General features: G+C 35.7%; 1 protein-coding gene and 1 long non-coding RNA gene across 2 annotated transcripts; one reads left to right on the top strand and one right to left on the bottom strand.

Moving 5' to 3' along the window:
- Positions 1-915: 915 nt before the first annotated feature.
- LOC110868654 (phosphoenolpyruvate/phosphate translocator 2, chloroplastic) lies at positions 916-7,464 on the bottom strand. The gene is made up of 9 exons (XM_022117883.2): positions 7,004-7,464; positions 5,160-5,282; positions 4,346-4,498; positions 4,160-4,245; positions 3,988-4,072; positions 3,801-3,920; positions 3,633-3,710; positions 1,863-1,992; positions 916-1,273 (listed from the first exon to the last, which is right to left on the bottom strand). The coding sequence occupies exons 1-9, from the start codon at positions 7,367-7,369 to the stop codon at positions 1,203-1,205; spliced, it is 1,212 nt and encodes a 403-aa protein (XP_021973575.1). The 5' UTR covers positions 7,370-7,464; the 3' UTR covers positions 916-1,202.
- LOC118480444 lies at positions 954-2,041 on the top strand. The gene is made up of 2 exons (XR_004862752.1): positions 954-1,070; positions 1,843-2,041. It is a non-coding gene; the product is annotated as an uncharacterized LOC118480444 (long non-coding RNA).
- Positions 7,465-12,094: the final 4,630 nt, after the last annotated feature.

The raw sequence follows: 12,094 nt of genomic DNA, 5'->3' as shown, positions 1-12,094 counted from the left end.
TAAACTCAAGATACATTTCTAAGAAAAATAGGAAATGTAATATACATATATTTGAACATTTTAAAAAAAGAAACACAAAAAAACACCAAGTAGTTTTTTTTAAAAAATGTTACAAAATTTCAGGTTACATAATATGTATGTCCAAAAAAAATGTAACATATAAATTTTCAACATTTTTTAAAAAAAAAATAGTAAGCGTTTTTTTTCATTTTTTTTCATAAATAGGTCCGTGTACATTTATATTACATTTCCTATTTTTTTTAGAAAAAAATAAAAATGTTACATAGGGTTTATTTGGGTTTTCTCAACTCACATGGGTTTTCGATTTATCTTTCCCCTATATATATATATATATAAAATTACATTTATTTAACCCATGCAATAAAGGAGGTTTTTAAAAATATATTGTTTTATTATTAAGTATATAAAATTCATTTATTCAACCCGTGTAATACACGGGGTTATATCCTAGTATGCGTAATATAAAAAAACATTTTAGTATAAAAGAAATTAATCGGATATAGATTAGATAAAGGCGAGCCGAGGGTCTCACTGGAACCAGCCCCTCTATTCTTAACGGGTGTAAGACTGTCTACATCTTACCCTACTTAGACCCTACCTTAGCTTTGCTATTGGTGGGATTTACTGATGATGATGATAGATTAGATAAAGAGAAAAATAGTTGATGAGGTGGATGCTGAGACGTTGTTGTTTGTTGTGAAAGAAAAAAAGAGTTAAATGCCATGTTAGTCCCGGTAGTTTTTTTTTTTGAAAGGAGTTAGTCCCGGTAGTTAGTTTGAGTATTTTGGTCGTTCAGTCTTAAAGGTTTGAAATCTAAACAACGGATCCCCCATCTTCACATTTATTGAATTTACAGCTGTAATCAGAAAGCATTCGCAAATCATCAGGTTCACATTTTTCTTTCAAAGGTTTCAATTACATTTCAAATAGGGCATAACATCTGTACTTCAGACCTCAAATTAGGGCATGAAAATGTTTCTATGTATGCTTCACCAACAATTTAGCCAGAAGCCCTAATTTCAGTTACAGCTCGAATTAGAGAATCAAATGTTCGTATTTCTACTTCCTTTTTGTTTCTGAAAATGATTACACTCACTATGTTATGTATATATATATATATTTATGCGCAATTAATCCTACATGAATCACAATGCACAACTTATTTTGCTGCTAGTACAAACTCAAGCAGCCTTTGGTTTTATCCTCTTTGCTTTTGAATACAAGAACACTCCAGCAAGTGCCAAACCAGTTCCTGAGGTTAACATATCACTTTCAGTAACGTGTTATGCAAGTTATATACTACTGTACGCGTGGTTGTAAAAATCGCTACGCGCTAGTCTGGTGGTGGAGTACTGACTAGCGATTATATATTTAGTGTCTGGATACATTTAACATGCTAACATGCAAATAAGTAGAGTAATTATTATTACTCTGGTTCATTTGTTGTAGTGTAATTATTCTAGTTCGAAACCGTAGAGTAATAATAATTACTGTATGTTTAGTAGGCTAATTTCATTTGTACTTATACATATAGACAAAAATTTTCAAACTTATTAGTCGGATTATATTAATAAGTATAATTTTTCTAATACTCCAAAGATATTGACCGATTTTTGACGAATTTTGAAAATTTGACAGATTTGACCGATTTTGACCAATTTGACAATTTGACAGATTTTGACCGATTTTGACCAATTTTGAAAATTTGACAGATTTTGACCGATTACTGATTTTAGGTTTGACTAGGTGAAATTTAATTGATAAACTACCAATTACTGATTAAGCGGCGATAAGTCCCGATTTTAACAACACTGGTTGTAGGATATTGTAAGCATATGTACCGAGTGCGTTGATGGGAGAAACTGGTGTTCGGAAGAAGATGACAGATGATACGATGACTACCACTCGCTTCACGCAGTTCCCCACAGCGTGTGTCACTGGTGATACCATTCCTAGAATTATGTATGAAACCTGCTTGCACAAGATATATTGTTAGAATAGAATGTTATTCGGGTTTTAATTTTGTTACAGTGTGATGATCCTTTTTTTTAAATGTTTTGACCTGCAACCTTTATTGTTGGATACATATGCTAATGTGCCTTCGCTTAGGGTGTGAACGAGCCAAGCTGAGTCGACTCGTTTAACTTAGGAGAGCTTGAGCTCGGGTGTGAGTAGCTTTTCAAGGTTGACCTCTGCTCAGGCTTGGCTTGTTTATTTTAATTTTTATATAGAATATAATATATATTATTCAGTTATTTTTTTCAAAATTCTTATATATAATAATAATTATCATATATAATATATTAGAATAAACTTATATAAATAACAGGCTCGAGCTCGTTTATTAAACAAGCTTATTTTTGTCTCAAGCTCTTTAGCTTGGCTCGATTCGAGCTTTTGATGAGCTGATCTCGAGTAGCTCACGAGCAGCTTGGCTCGTTTACAACCATGCATTTTGCCAATTGTGTAAAATAATTGATGTGACGTGCCATTTGTGTAAAACTTATGGCATGGTACATCATAATTGACAGTTTGTGATATGTCGTCATTCTTACACAATTGGCACGCTACATCAGCATAGGCGATGTCAATACATGTTGCAAGTAAAATTCGTGCTTAATCTTTTTTTATTTTTTTTATTTTTTTAGAAATTGGTACATTGTTTACTATTTAGTGACAACTAGAATTACGACCCGCCGCAATGCGGCAGGGATTCTTTAGTTATAACTAAGTCGATTTAGGACCCGCACATTATGTTGAACCTGTCAAACGGGAAAAAATAGACGATGTAAAAACGTTCACCCACAAACGCACGTTGCGTCGTGTTAACTCGCAAAATTTAGAACGAAACGTAAAAACGTTAAACCAAAGACGCACATTGCGATGTGTTAAGTCAGAAAATTTAGAACGAAGCATAAAGCGAAAAATTTGCAGAAAATGAAAACTATAAAGGACCAAAGTTAAAAGTAAAAAAAGTTGTGAGGATAAATTGCAAAAGATAAAAAGTTTTGTGTTAAAAGTAAAAAAAAAACAAATTGTTTTGGGTTAAAAGTAATTTATGAAATATTTTTGGGTGAACAGTAAAAAAAAAATCAAGTTTTTTTTGTAAAACCCCCAAAGCAAAGGTTACAACAACCATATGCATAACCATTTATTCTTTGAAAACAAAGCCAAGATTACAACACATAAGTAAAAAAAATCAAAGTGGTTAAATCGCAAAAGATGGAAACTTTTGAATTAGAAGTGAAAAATCAAATTAATCAAAGGGGTTAAATTATCAAAGATTAAAACCTTAAACTCAAATTGTCAAAGATTAAAACTTTAGGGTTAAAAGGGAAACAAAGATTAAAACTTTAGGGTTAAAAGGGAAACAAAGATTAAAACTTTAGGGTTAAAAAGGAAATAAAGATTAAAACTTTAAACTTAACTTGCCAAAGATTGAAACTTTAGGGTTAGAAATGAAAAATCCAATTTTTTTTTGAAAAACTCCCAAAACCACTTGTACAACTACTATATGCATAAAATTGTTGGTTATTAATAAGGTTTTAATAGCCGCAACGAGTAAATGTGAAACTTCTGTATATTCTAAAGAATTATTGTGAAGAGTGTACCTGTTGATAACTATGGAAGAAGATACCAGTTAGGACAAATCTCACCATTAGATCTCTTACATTTATACCTTGACTTGCCTAAAGGAACAAAGTTAACAGATATTTCAAGATTCAAAAAGCAGTTCAAAAAGGCAAATTAAGCTAATTTATTACTATGATAATACTCACAGCAAACTGTAGGTATTCAGGAGTAAGCTTAAAGCCTTCTAATAAGTATGCAAAAGGCATCAACAGGAAAAACGAGCCGATTGTCATAACCGAGAAGAGATTGATATTATCCAAAGCTTCCTGTCCAGATCATCTTGTTATTCACATACTTGATTATACAGTAAATATTATGTATATGAAATTTTACCTCTTTCCTGACCATAAACATTTTGCTAAGCACATTACGCGACTGGTTGGTGACGTTTGAAGCCATTGCACTCGCGAAACCAACCCTGTAACACTCAAATGTGATGCTCAACTCTTTGACTCTATATATTCTACTATTCTAGTCAATTTGACTTAAAGGTTCGGTTTCAAACCAGTTAAATGAAGCCTCGGTGAAGGACGCTAATGCCACGCCACCCACAATAGGTACAAGAGACGAAACAACCCACTTTGACGGTCTCTATGCACACATACATAGATATATACAAGTAAGAGGTGATGCAAACAATCCTTTTAGAAATCCCAATATGAATAATGATGAATTTACATGAATTGCTGACCTCGGAAAGTAGTAGAACAGAGAAGAGAACAGTGAAAAACGGCTCCATGGCTTTGATAGTGTGAGTGAAAGAAACCGCAACTTTTCCTAGACTTATATTCGTCAAGAGATTGCCCATTGTATGCGCCACTGCCAACGTTAAAATAGGCACAATCTGACATAAAACCATTTGAACAATAGGGGCATAAGGGAACATTAAACATTCATAACGCGATGAATAGTGTTGTACAACATTTAATGCATGATTTACAAGTTTATCAAGTTTTTGTCCTTTATTCTATTTCGTCATTTAGTGTAAAGTTTTTCATTTACAACGTATGTAGTTTAACTATTGTTTTTTTCTTTTACTTTAACAAAATTACTTTTCTACCTCTAAATAGTTTTTTTAACGAACACATTAATACCGTTTTAGACATATTTTTTATTTTTCTTTTTCTTTGCTATAACGAGTGTGACAAAGGTTTTTTTTTAGTTTAATATTTTTTAACGAACACGCCGATACTCTTTTGAAGATAATTTTTAACTTTTTTTCTTTGCTATAACGAGCGCGCCAAAACCGACCAAGTTTCTATCGTTTTCTTTTTCGTTTACCTTAATTTTACTTTTGTTATTTACTATATCATTTTACCTTTTGTTATTATAATTTGATGTTCAGAGCCGAGTTACGGTGCAAATAGCATAACCCATTAATATATCATTTTAATTAATTTCACAAATTTATTTATCGGTTGTCATGGTGCGCAATACGTTCTGAATTCCAACCGCGTCCCTGTGCAACGCGCGGATAACTACGACCTTTGTTAATATAAGTTTACCTGTGATTTATGAAACTTTGGTCTTGGATGAAGTTTAAGCGTCCACATAATCAAAATCATGAGAGTACCGCATCCGAACTGAAACGTTGTAACCGTCGTTGGGTACGGGAAAACCTTGAGTACCTGTAGGAAATCAAATGCATCATGTATAGTTAATTGATTATATATTTCATTAAATTGTTTAATTACATTTACAACGCATTCAAGTTTCATGGCGGACGGGAATAGTTATGTTTGGTGGTTGGCAAAAGTGGCGGTCACTCTTTTTCTTTCTTTCTTTTTTTTTTTTTAATTTAATAGTGATAGTAATTTAGAGGTCTTGCCAAATTACAATTGTATCCTAAGTTTAAAATTATGATTTTGCCTCCGCTTCAAAATAAAATTTGTCTTTTGCCCCTGCCTAAATTTATGTTTTTCCCCTCAGTTAAAAAAAATACGTTTTTGCCCCAGTTCAAAAATAAAATTATGCTTTTTGCCCCAGAGTCCTGCCAAATTACGATTTGGTTCTCAGTTTAAAATTACGAGTTCGCCCCCTGTTCAAAATAAAACTTTGGTTGGCGAGAATAGTTGTGTTATGTGGTTAGCCAAAAGTGACGGCAACTTTGTTTTTTTTTCCCATATAATAGTTATTTATAGGTTCTGTTAAATTACAATTTTATCCTAAGTTTAAAATTATGATTTTGTCTCCGATTCAAATTAAAATTTTGGTTTGCCCCCTGCTTAAATTTACGCTTTTGCCCCAAGTTCAAATAAAAATATGGTTTTGCCCCCAGCTTGAGTCCTGCCAAATTACGATTTGGTTCTCGGTTTAAAATTACGATTTGGCCCCCAGTTCAAAATAAAACTTTGGTTTTGCCCCAAGCTAAAAATTACGATTTCGCCCGCAGTTAAAAAATTACGATTTTGCCCCCAATCCAAAATAAAAAATTGGTTTTTCCCTCAGTTAAAAATATTATTTTACCTCCATTATAAAATTATGATTTGACTTCAGCTAAAAATTGCAATCTTGCAATCGTTTTTTTGGGCAAAACCATGGTAGTGTTTTATTTTACTTGGTTGAGTCAATTTTGTTTTTATTCGTGCGAAACAGTTGCCTAGCACTCGCTAATTGGTCCTGGCAAATTATTCTTTTGCCCCTAACTCTAAATTACACGCTTCCCATCGTTTTAGTTATTTTTTTTAATCATAACTATAATACTGTTTTTCTTTAATTGGTTAACTTGATGTATCTTTTTTGTTATCGTGTTATAAATAGCATGTATACCTAACCGACATAAAGACGTACATGTTATTAAACTATGAAATATTCGCTTTAACGCTCCGCAACCCGGACGGCGCATAACTCTAGTTTTCTACATTTACTGTGTCCAATTATTCATCAAAAGCAATGGTATCCCTCCCATGTATATGGTCAAAATTGTAACATAAATATCTTAATTTTTTTTTAATCTTTTTAAGCACCCCATATGAAAAATTCAACAATGGACACAAGTTATGTGATAACGTGACAAAACCCAACTTTTCACTTGTGATTGATTACTCAATGATGTTTCTAATAACAGATAGTGGCAGAACTTAAACATTTAAATCCGGGGCGCCGAATATTAGAAATTAAAATTACATTTCTTACACATAAAAAAAATCAAGCCGGGATAATATTTTTCAAAGCTAATGGGCTAAACTAAACTATACAGTTTGAAGGATAATATTAGGGGGAGGCCGGCGAGACCCCTCCTCGCCCCAATGAAGTTCCGCCGATGATAACAAATACTTCATACATACTAAACAACAAAATGCAGATTTATAGTACACAAATGACAATTATTTGTAATGGTAAAACCAACCTGCTTGTTAAAAATGTTAAAGTAGATATTCAACAAGTACCATACTCCAAACATGGCCGCGAGTTGTAAAGTCCGGCCAATTTTAGCCGGATTTGCAGACTCGCCAGAGGCGTCAGGAGCAGCAGCAGCAGCTCTGACGAGAGCGAAGTCATAGCGAAAGCGTTTAGGGGAAAATGAAGAAGAATTGTTGAAGATTGAGTGAGATGGAAAAGCGAGAACCGAGTGGTTTGAACTTGTGGTTTTGTAGTTAATGATGCCTTGTGAGTGATAAATTGTTGGGATTTTGTGTATGGTGTTTCGGTTGATATGGTTTGAAGGTTTAGGATTTAGAATGGAGCTAGAGAGTGTTAATGCACAACTCTCCATCGCTTGTTTGTGTAAGAAAAATAAGGAGATTTTGATTGTATATATGTGGTCTGGAGAGAGACAGACAAAAATATATATATATGTGTATTTATGTAATATGTGTATACACACACATATATAGAGAGAGAAAAAGATCTTGGGTGTGGCATAGGTTGCATTGCATGTAAATCCAGAATTTACAAGTCAATATAGTGCGGGAATGCAAGTGTGTTACACACATTTATGATTGGCAGCCCTTGTTTTAACTCACCATAAATGTTTTTTTTTTCTTCATAAAATAGCGGTAACGGCATCTGTAACTATTTTTATATTTTACGAGTTGGATTTTTGCTTAAGCCAGTTTATTGATAGGTATATGGATTGATTTGGATAAAAATAATTAATGATAGTGTAAATTACAAGTTTTATCATTTATTTATACACCATTTTCAGAAGTTGTTCTTTAGCGCAAAAGTTGACAAATTATGTGTTGGTGAATTACTGTTTTACCACTGATTCACAAATCGGTGATCAAGGGATGTTTCCTACACGAGCTAGGTGTCTGGAAAAACTAAATTAAGTAATCAATTAAGTGTTTGAATTAGTTTGGAATTGTTCATTGTGTAGATTAGATGAGTTATGATAGCTAATTTCACTAGGATTAGGATGCTTGAGAGAGAAGTAATTGAGTCCAATAAATACTTGATTGTAATGAGTTTTTACGTAATAATGATTTTCTGATTAATACAATTTAGGAGTTAAGCCAAAGTTGTTTACCTTCTACTCTCTTTACCAATTTAACCTTGAATTGGTATCAGAGCAAAACGAGGGACCTGCAAGAGTTTTGAATCTGCTCACCATCGAATCTTTGAAGATCCGCGAACCAGAGACCGAATTGCTGATCAAGGTGGGTTGAGGTTTCATGTCTGAAACCGTGACCTGCAGATTGAAGAACAGACTTGCAATAAGAAGAAAGCGGTTGACTTGTGTCTGAAGGAGTCTGCCGATCTAGGGTTTTGAAGAATTTTCTGTGAACCTATGTTGTGGTGCTGCTGATCAGAACCTGCGAATCAGAAACACTGTTGTGTTTTCTTTTCTCTTGATTATTCGAGACAGGAACAAAAGCGCTGGAACCACAAACAACTGCACCCAAATCTTCTATTACTCAGACGTATAATAGGAAGAAACCGAAGTCAAGCATGGTTAATACATCAGAACCTTCGGGAACACCGAAGGAGACGAACCCGTCATCCTTTCAGTGTCCAATGCTTTCGCCCATTAATTACTCTATTTGGCTCTTTGTATGCGAGTCATCTTTAACGTTCATGGAGTTTGGGACGTTATCGAACCGGGTAACCAAGACGCCAAGAAAAACAACATTGCAACCGCATTGTTATTTCAATCGATTCCCGAAGATCAGATTTTGCAAATCGGTAATATGAAAATAGCTAAAGAGATGTGGGAAGCGTTGAAAACCCGACACCTGGGAGACGAACGGGTAATGTCACACCCCAACCGATGGCGGAAACATCGGGGCGCGGCACTGAGCGAAACAGATTATCCAGAAGTTTCCATAACAATTATCATTACCAATCAATTTAAAGTAACATGTCCCATACCATGTCTTAAAAGGCAAACAAATTATTACAGACAAATCTAGGCAAATTGTTCTGTTTCGACAACTCAGGTTTCATTAGTATAGACAACTATTTGTTGGTCACTAAGACTCTTTCCTAGCCTTGATTTCCAAGCAAATAGACACCTTAAGCACCTGTCACATACGTTAAAATAAAAGTCAATACACATAGTGTAAAGGCGAGCATACAAGTTTGATAATAACATATAGAGTTCGAAATAGTTTACGCATAACCAGCACGTACACTGAGTAAAACGAAGCATGTTAGTTATCGACATGAACCTATCGGTACCAATGACTGCGGGTTGACTGCCCAAGGCCGTTCGTAATACATGATCACCACTGTAATCCATGCAAATAATTGTCCTTAACAACCCCCATGTGAACGGGTGCTGAGTCCAAACTATAGTACTATCGTTGCTAAGGCAGGTAGACAGCATTCCACGTGTAAAATAACAAACAAGCATTCATTAAGTCACGTATAACATGCGGTAACGGTTAGCATTAAAAGTATTGTGTAGTGTGTTCGATGTGATTTAGAATAAGTAACGTATGTAACACCCAAAAGTGCGAAAGCAAAAAGGGATCGAGTATAGTCACAGCGGTTGATGGATTGAAGGGAGTGCTTGGGGGTAAGGTTAGCCTGAATAGTTTGATAGCATAACGATAAGTGACGCGTAAAACGAAAACAAGTATTGGTGGGTCGAACAGCTGGTTGATCGGATGGTAGTCCAATTGGACAACTGATCATGTGGGTGACAGTTCGTTCGGACGGCTGTCCGGTCGGATGGCCGTTCGAGTGGATTGTTTCTTCCTTTGGGAAGGATGTGTTTGTGTATGATGGCTTGACTTTTGAAGTTTTTGTTGTAACATTTGAAAACATTGAAGTGTCTCTACCTTTCAGGTCGGTCGATCGGACGGTCGGTCGATCGGCCGGCAACCCGTTCGGTTGGGCACCTCAGTGAGAACAAGGTCACAACAGGTTGTCACTCGATCGGACAGCAGTTCGATCGGGTGACATTCCTAGTGCATTGATCATGTTGAAAATTGTCAAGTGTTGAAGTTTAATTGTCACATGTTCGAGCGGTTAACCCGATCGGATGGTAGTTCGATCGGACAACAACTCGTTCAACGATCAGACTTCAAATGTTGGTGAATAGTTTAAGTGTGGGTCCCACGATGTAAGTCGTTCGGTTTGGCCAGTCGATCGGATTGGCTGTTCGATCAGACAGCAGTCCGATCAGACGACACTCCGTCCTGGTCGACCTGTTCGTCTTACACCTGGTTGTTTTGATTGTTTGTCATTTTATCGAGGCATTTTGATAACGAGTCAAACAACAGGAACTTGTCAATACTTGGTCCTCCTGATCGGACAGGAATCACCCAAATCCGACTAGTGAACTGTTCGAGATGGTGGTTCACGTTTAACCCGAAATCGGTAAACCTCGTGGATAGAGTCCGAATCTCGAGCCACAACCACTAGAACGAGTAGTAGGTCGGCACAAGCTCCGTTTCTATCGGTTTGAAGGCATTGAGTGTAAAAGAGTTGAAAGAAAGTTTGAAAACCATCTTTCAATCCTTTTTATTGTGAATATGTTTAGATAATTAGATCTATGAAAGATCTTTAGTTTATGTGGAAATCGGTTAGATCCGAGTTATTCTTGGTGAATTGAGGCCAAAACATGAGGTTCTTCAAGAACACATGATGACGTCATCCTAGAATACCTTGAATCTTGATGATTTCACGGTTAAAAGTTATGATTTAAAAGATAGAAAGGTGTAGGAGTGCGTGTAGATTAAGGAAGTACAAGATTTAGGATAAGATCTTACCGGAATTGAGAGAAATCTGAAGAAAAGTGGGGAGAGCGTGCTGTTCGGACAGAGAGTTGCCAAAAGTGGAAAGAATGAAAGTGACAGGAGGTATTTATAGAGTTCCAAAAGAGGAAAGGGCTGGTCGATCGGCCAGGCAGCTCGATCGGACAGCCTGTCCGATCGGACGGCAGCCCGAGCGGACGGCTGGTTGCCTGATCGATCGGTCGCCTGATACGAGTGTTTGGTGCGACGAATTTTGCTGTTTCGATTTCGATTGCGAGCGTTGCGATGCAATAGGGTTTCCTAGTCAAATTACTTTTAATCCCAACTACTCATATCTCGCGCTATCTCTTCTCTACTAATTATCATAGTATATCAATATACAATCATCCTTATTTCGTATTCGTTTAGCGTTTGCGATTCGATTGCGATTGAGTTCGATTGCGATTCGATTGATTACCACACATAACATAAATAAACATGCACAAGTAACACATAAGGCACACACACGTATAACAATCACCAAAAACGTGTAATTCGAGTTGCGAGCGCGATGTTGATTAGATTAGTTCGATTAGCGTTTAATTGACTTTATCGCATTGTTACTTCCTATTGTTCACAGTCATAAAGCGATTCATAGCGATTAATATACATCGATTTCTGCGATTCTTAACAATTACTCCATATAATACAACTAACGTAAAACATAAAAATAGACTAACTACAAGTCAAAGAAGTCAAAACAGGAATTGAGCGAGGAGAGACAGATTGCAATTAGCAATCTTTTCTTCCTTTGACTTCAATATTGACTTTGACTTTCGAAACACGGGGTGTTGCAGCCTCCCCTAGTTGAGGGAATTTCGTCCCGAAATTAGGCCGAAGCCGTAACAAACAACTGTGGGTACTTCGTCTTCATGTCGCTTTCGAGTTCCCTAGTGAACTCTGCGCCTCGTTTGTGTAACACCTCGAAAATTCATGTCCAATAATGTATTGACACGTGTCATAAGCTTTGAACGTGTGAAAGAGTACGTATGAAGGACTAAAGTTGACAAACAGAGAAAGTATGTGAATATAAGAGTTCAAAATGTCAACAACGGATAAATATGTCTTTCAATAACCCTATATGATGTTTATATCCTTAAACGAATAAATCATGGATCATACGAAGCTAATTGTGAAAGAAAGTGAGGAATTACAAACTGCAGGGGCTAAATGTGTCAACATGTTTAAAGTATACCTCTGAGTGATCTTTTAGCAGACCCGAAGCTTTGTAATGATAAATTATACCCACAAGAATG

Source organism: Helianthus annuus, chromosome 7 (genome assembly GCF_002127325.2).
Source record: "Helianthus annuus cultivar XRQ/B chromosome 7, HanXRQr2.0-SUNRISE, whole genome shotgun sequence".
In the NCBI taxonomy this organism is placed as follows: domain Eukaryota; kingdom Viridiplantae; phylum Streptophyta; class Magnoliopsida; order Asterales; family Asteraceae; genus Helianthus; species Helianthus annuus.
This window is presented reverse-complemented; position numbering and strand designations above follow the sequence as displayed.

Excerpts from the sequence above, each read along its gene's own strand:
- LOC110868654 (XM_022117883.2), bottom strand. The coding sequence starts at position 7,369 with ATGGAGAGTTGTGCATTAACACTCTCTAGCTCCATTCTAAATCCTAAA. Across the intron at positions 4,499-5,159 it reads CAAAGTTTCATAAATCACAG|ATTGTGCCTATTTTAACGTT; the intron begins GTAAACTTATAT and ends GTTTTATGTCAG. Across the intron at positions 4,246-4,345 it reads CTGTTCTACTACTTTCCGAG|AGACCGTCAAAGTGGGTTGT; the intron begins GTCAGCAATTCA and ends ATGTGTGCATAG.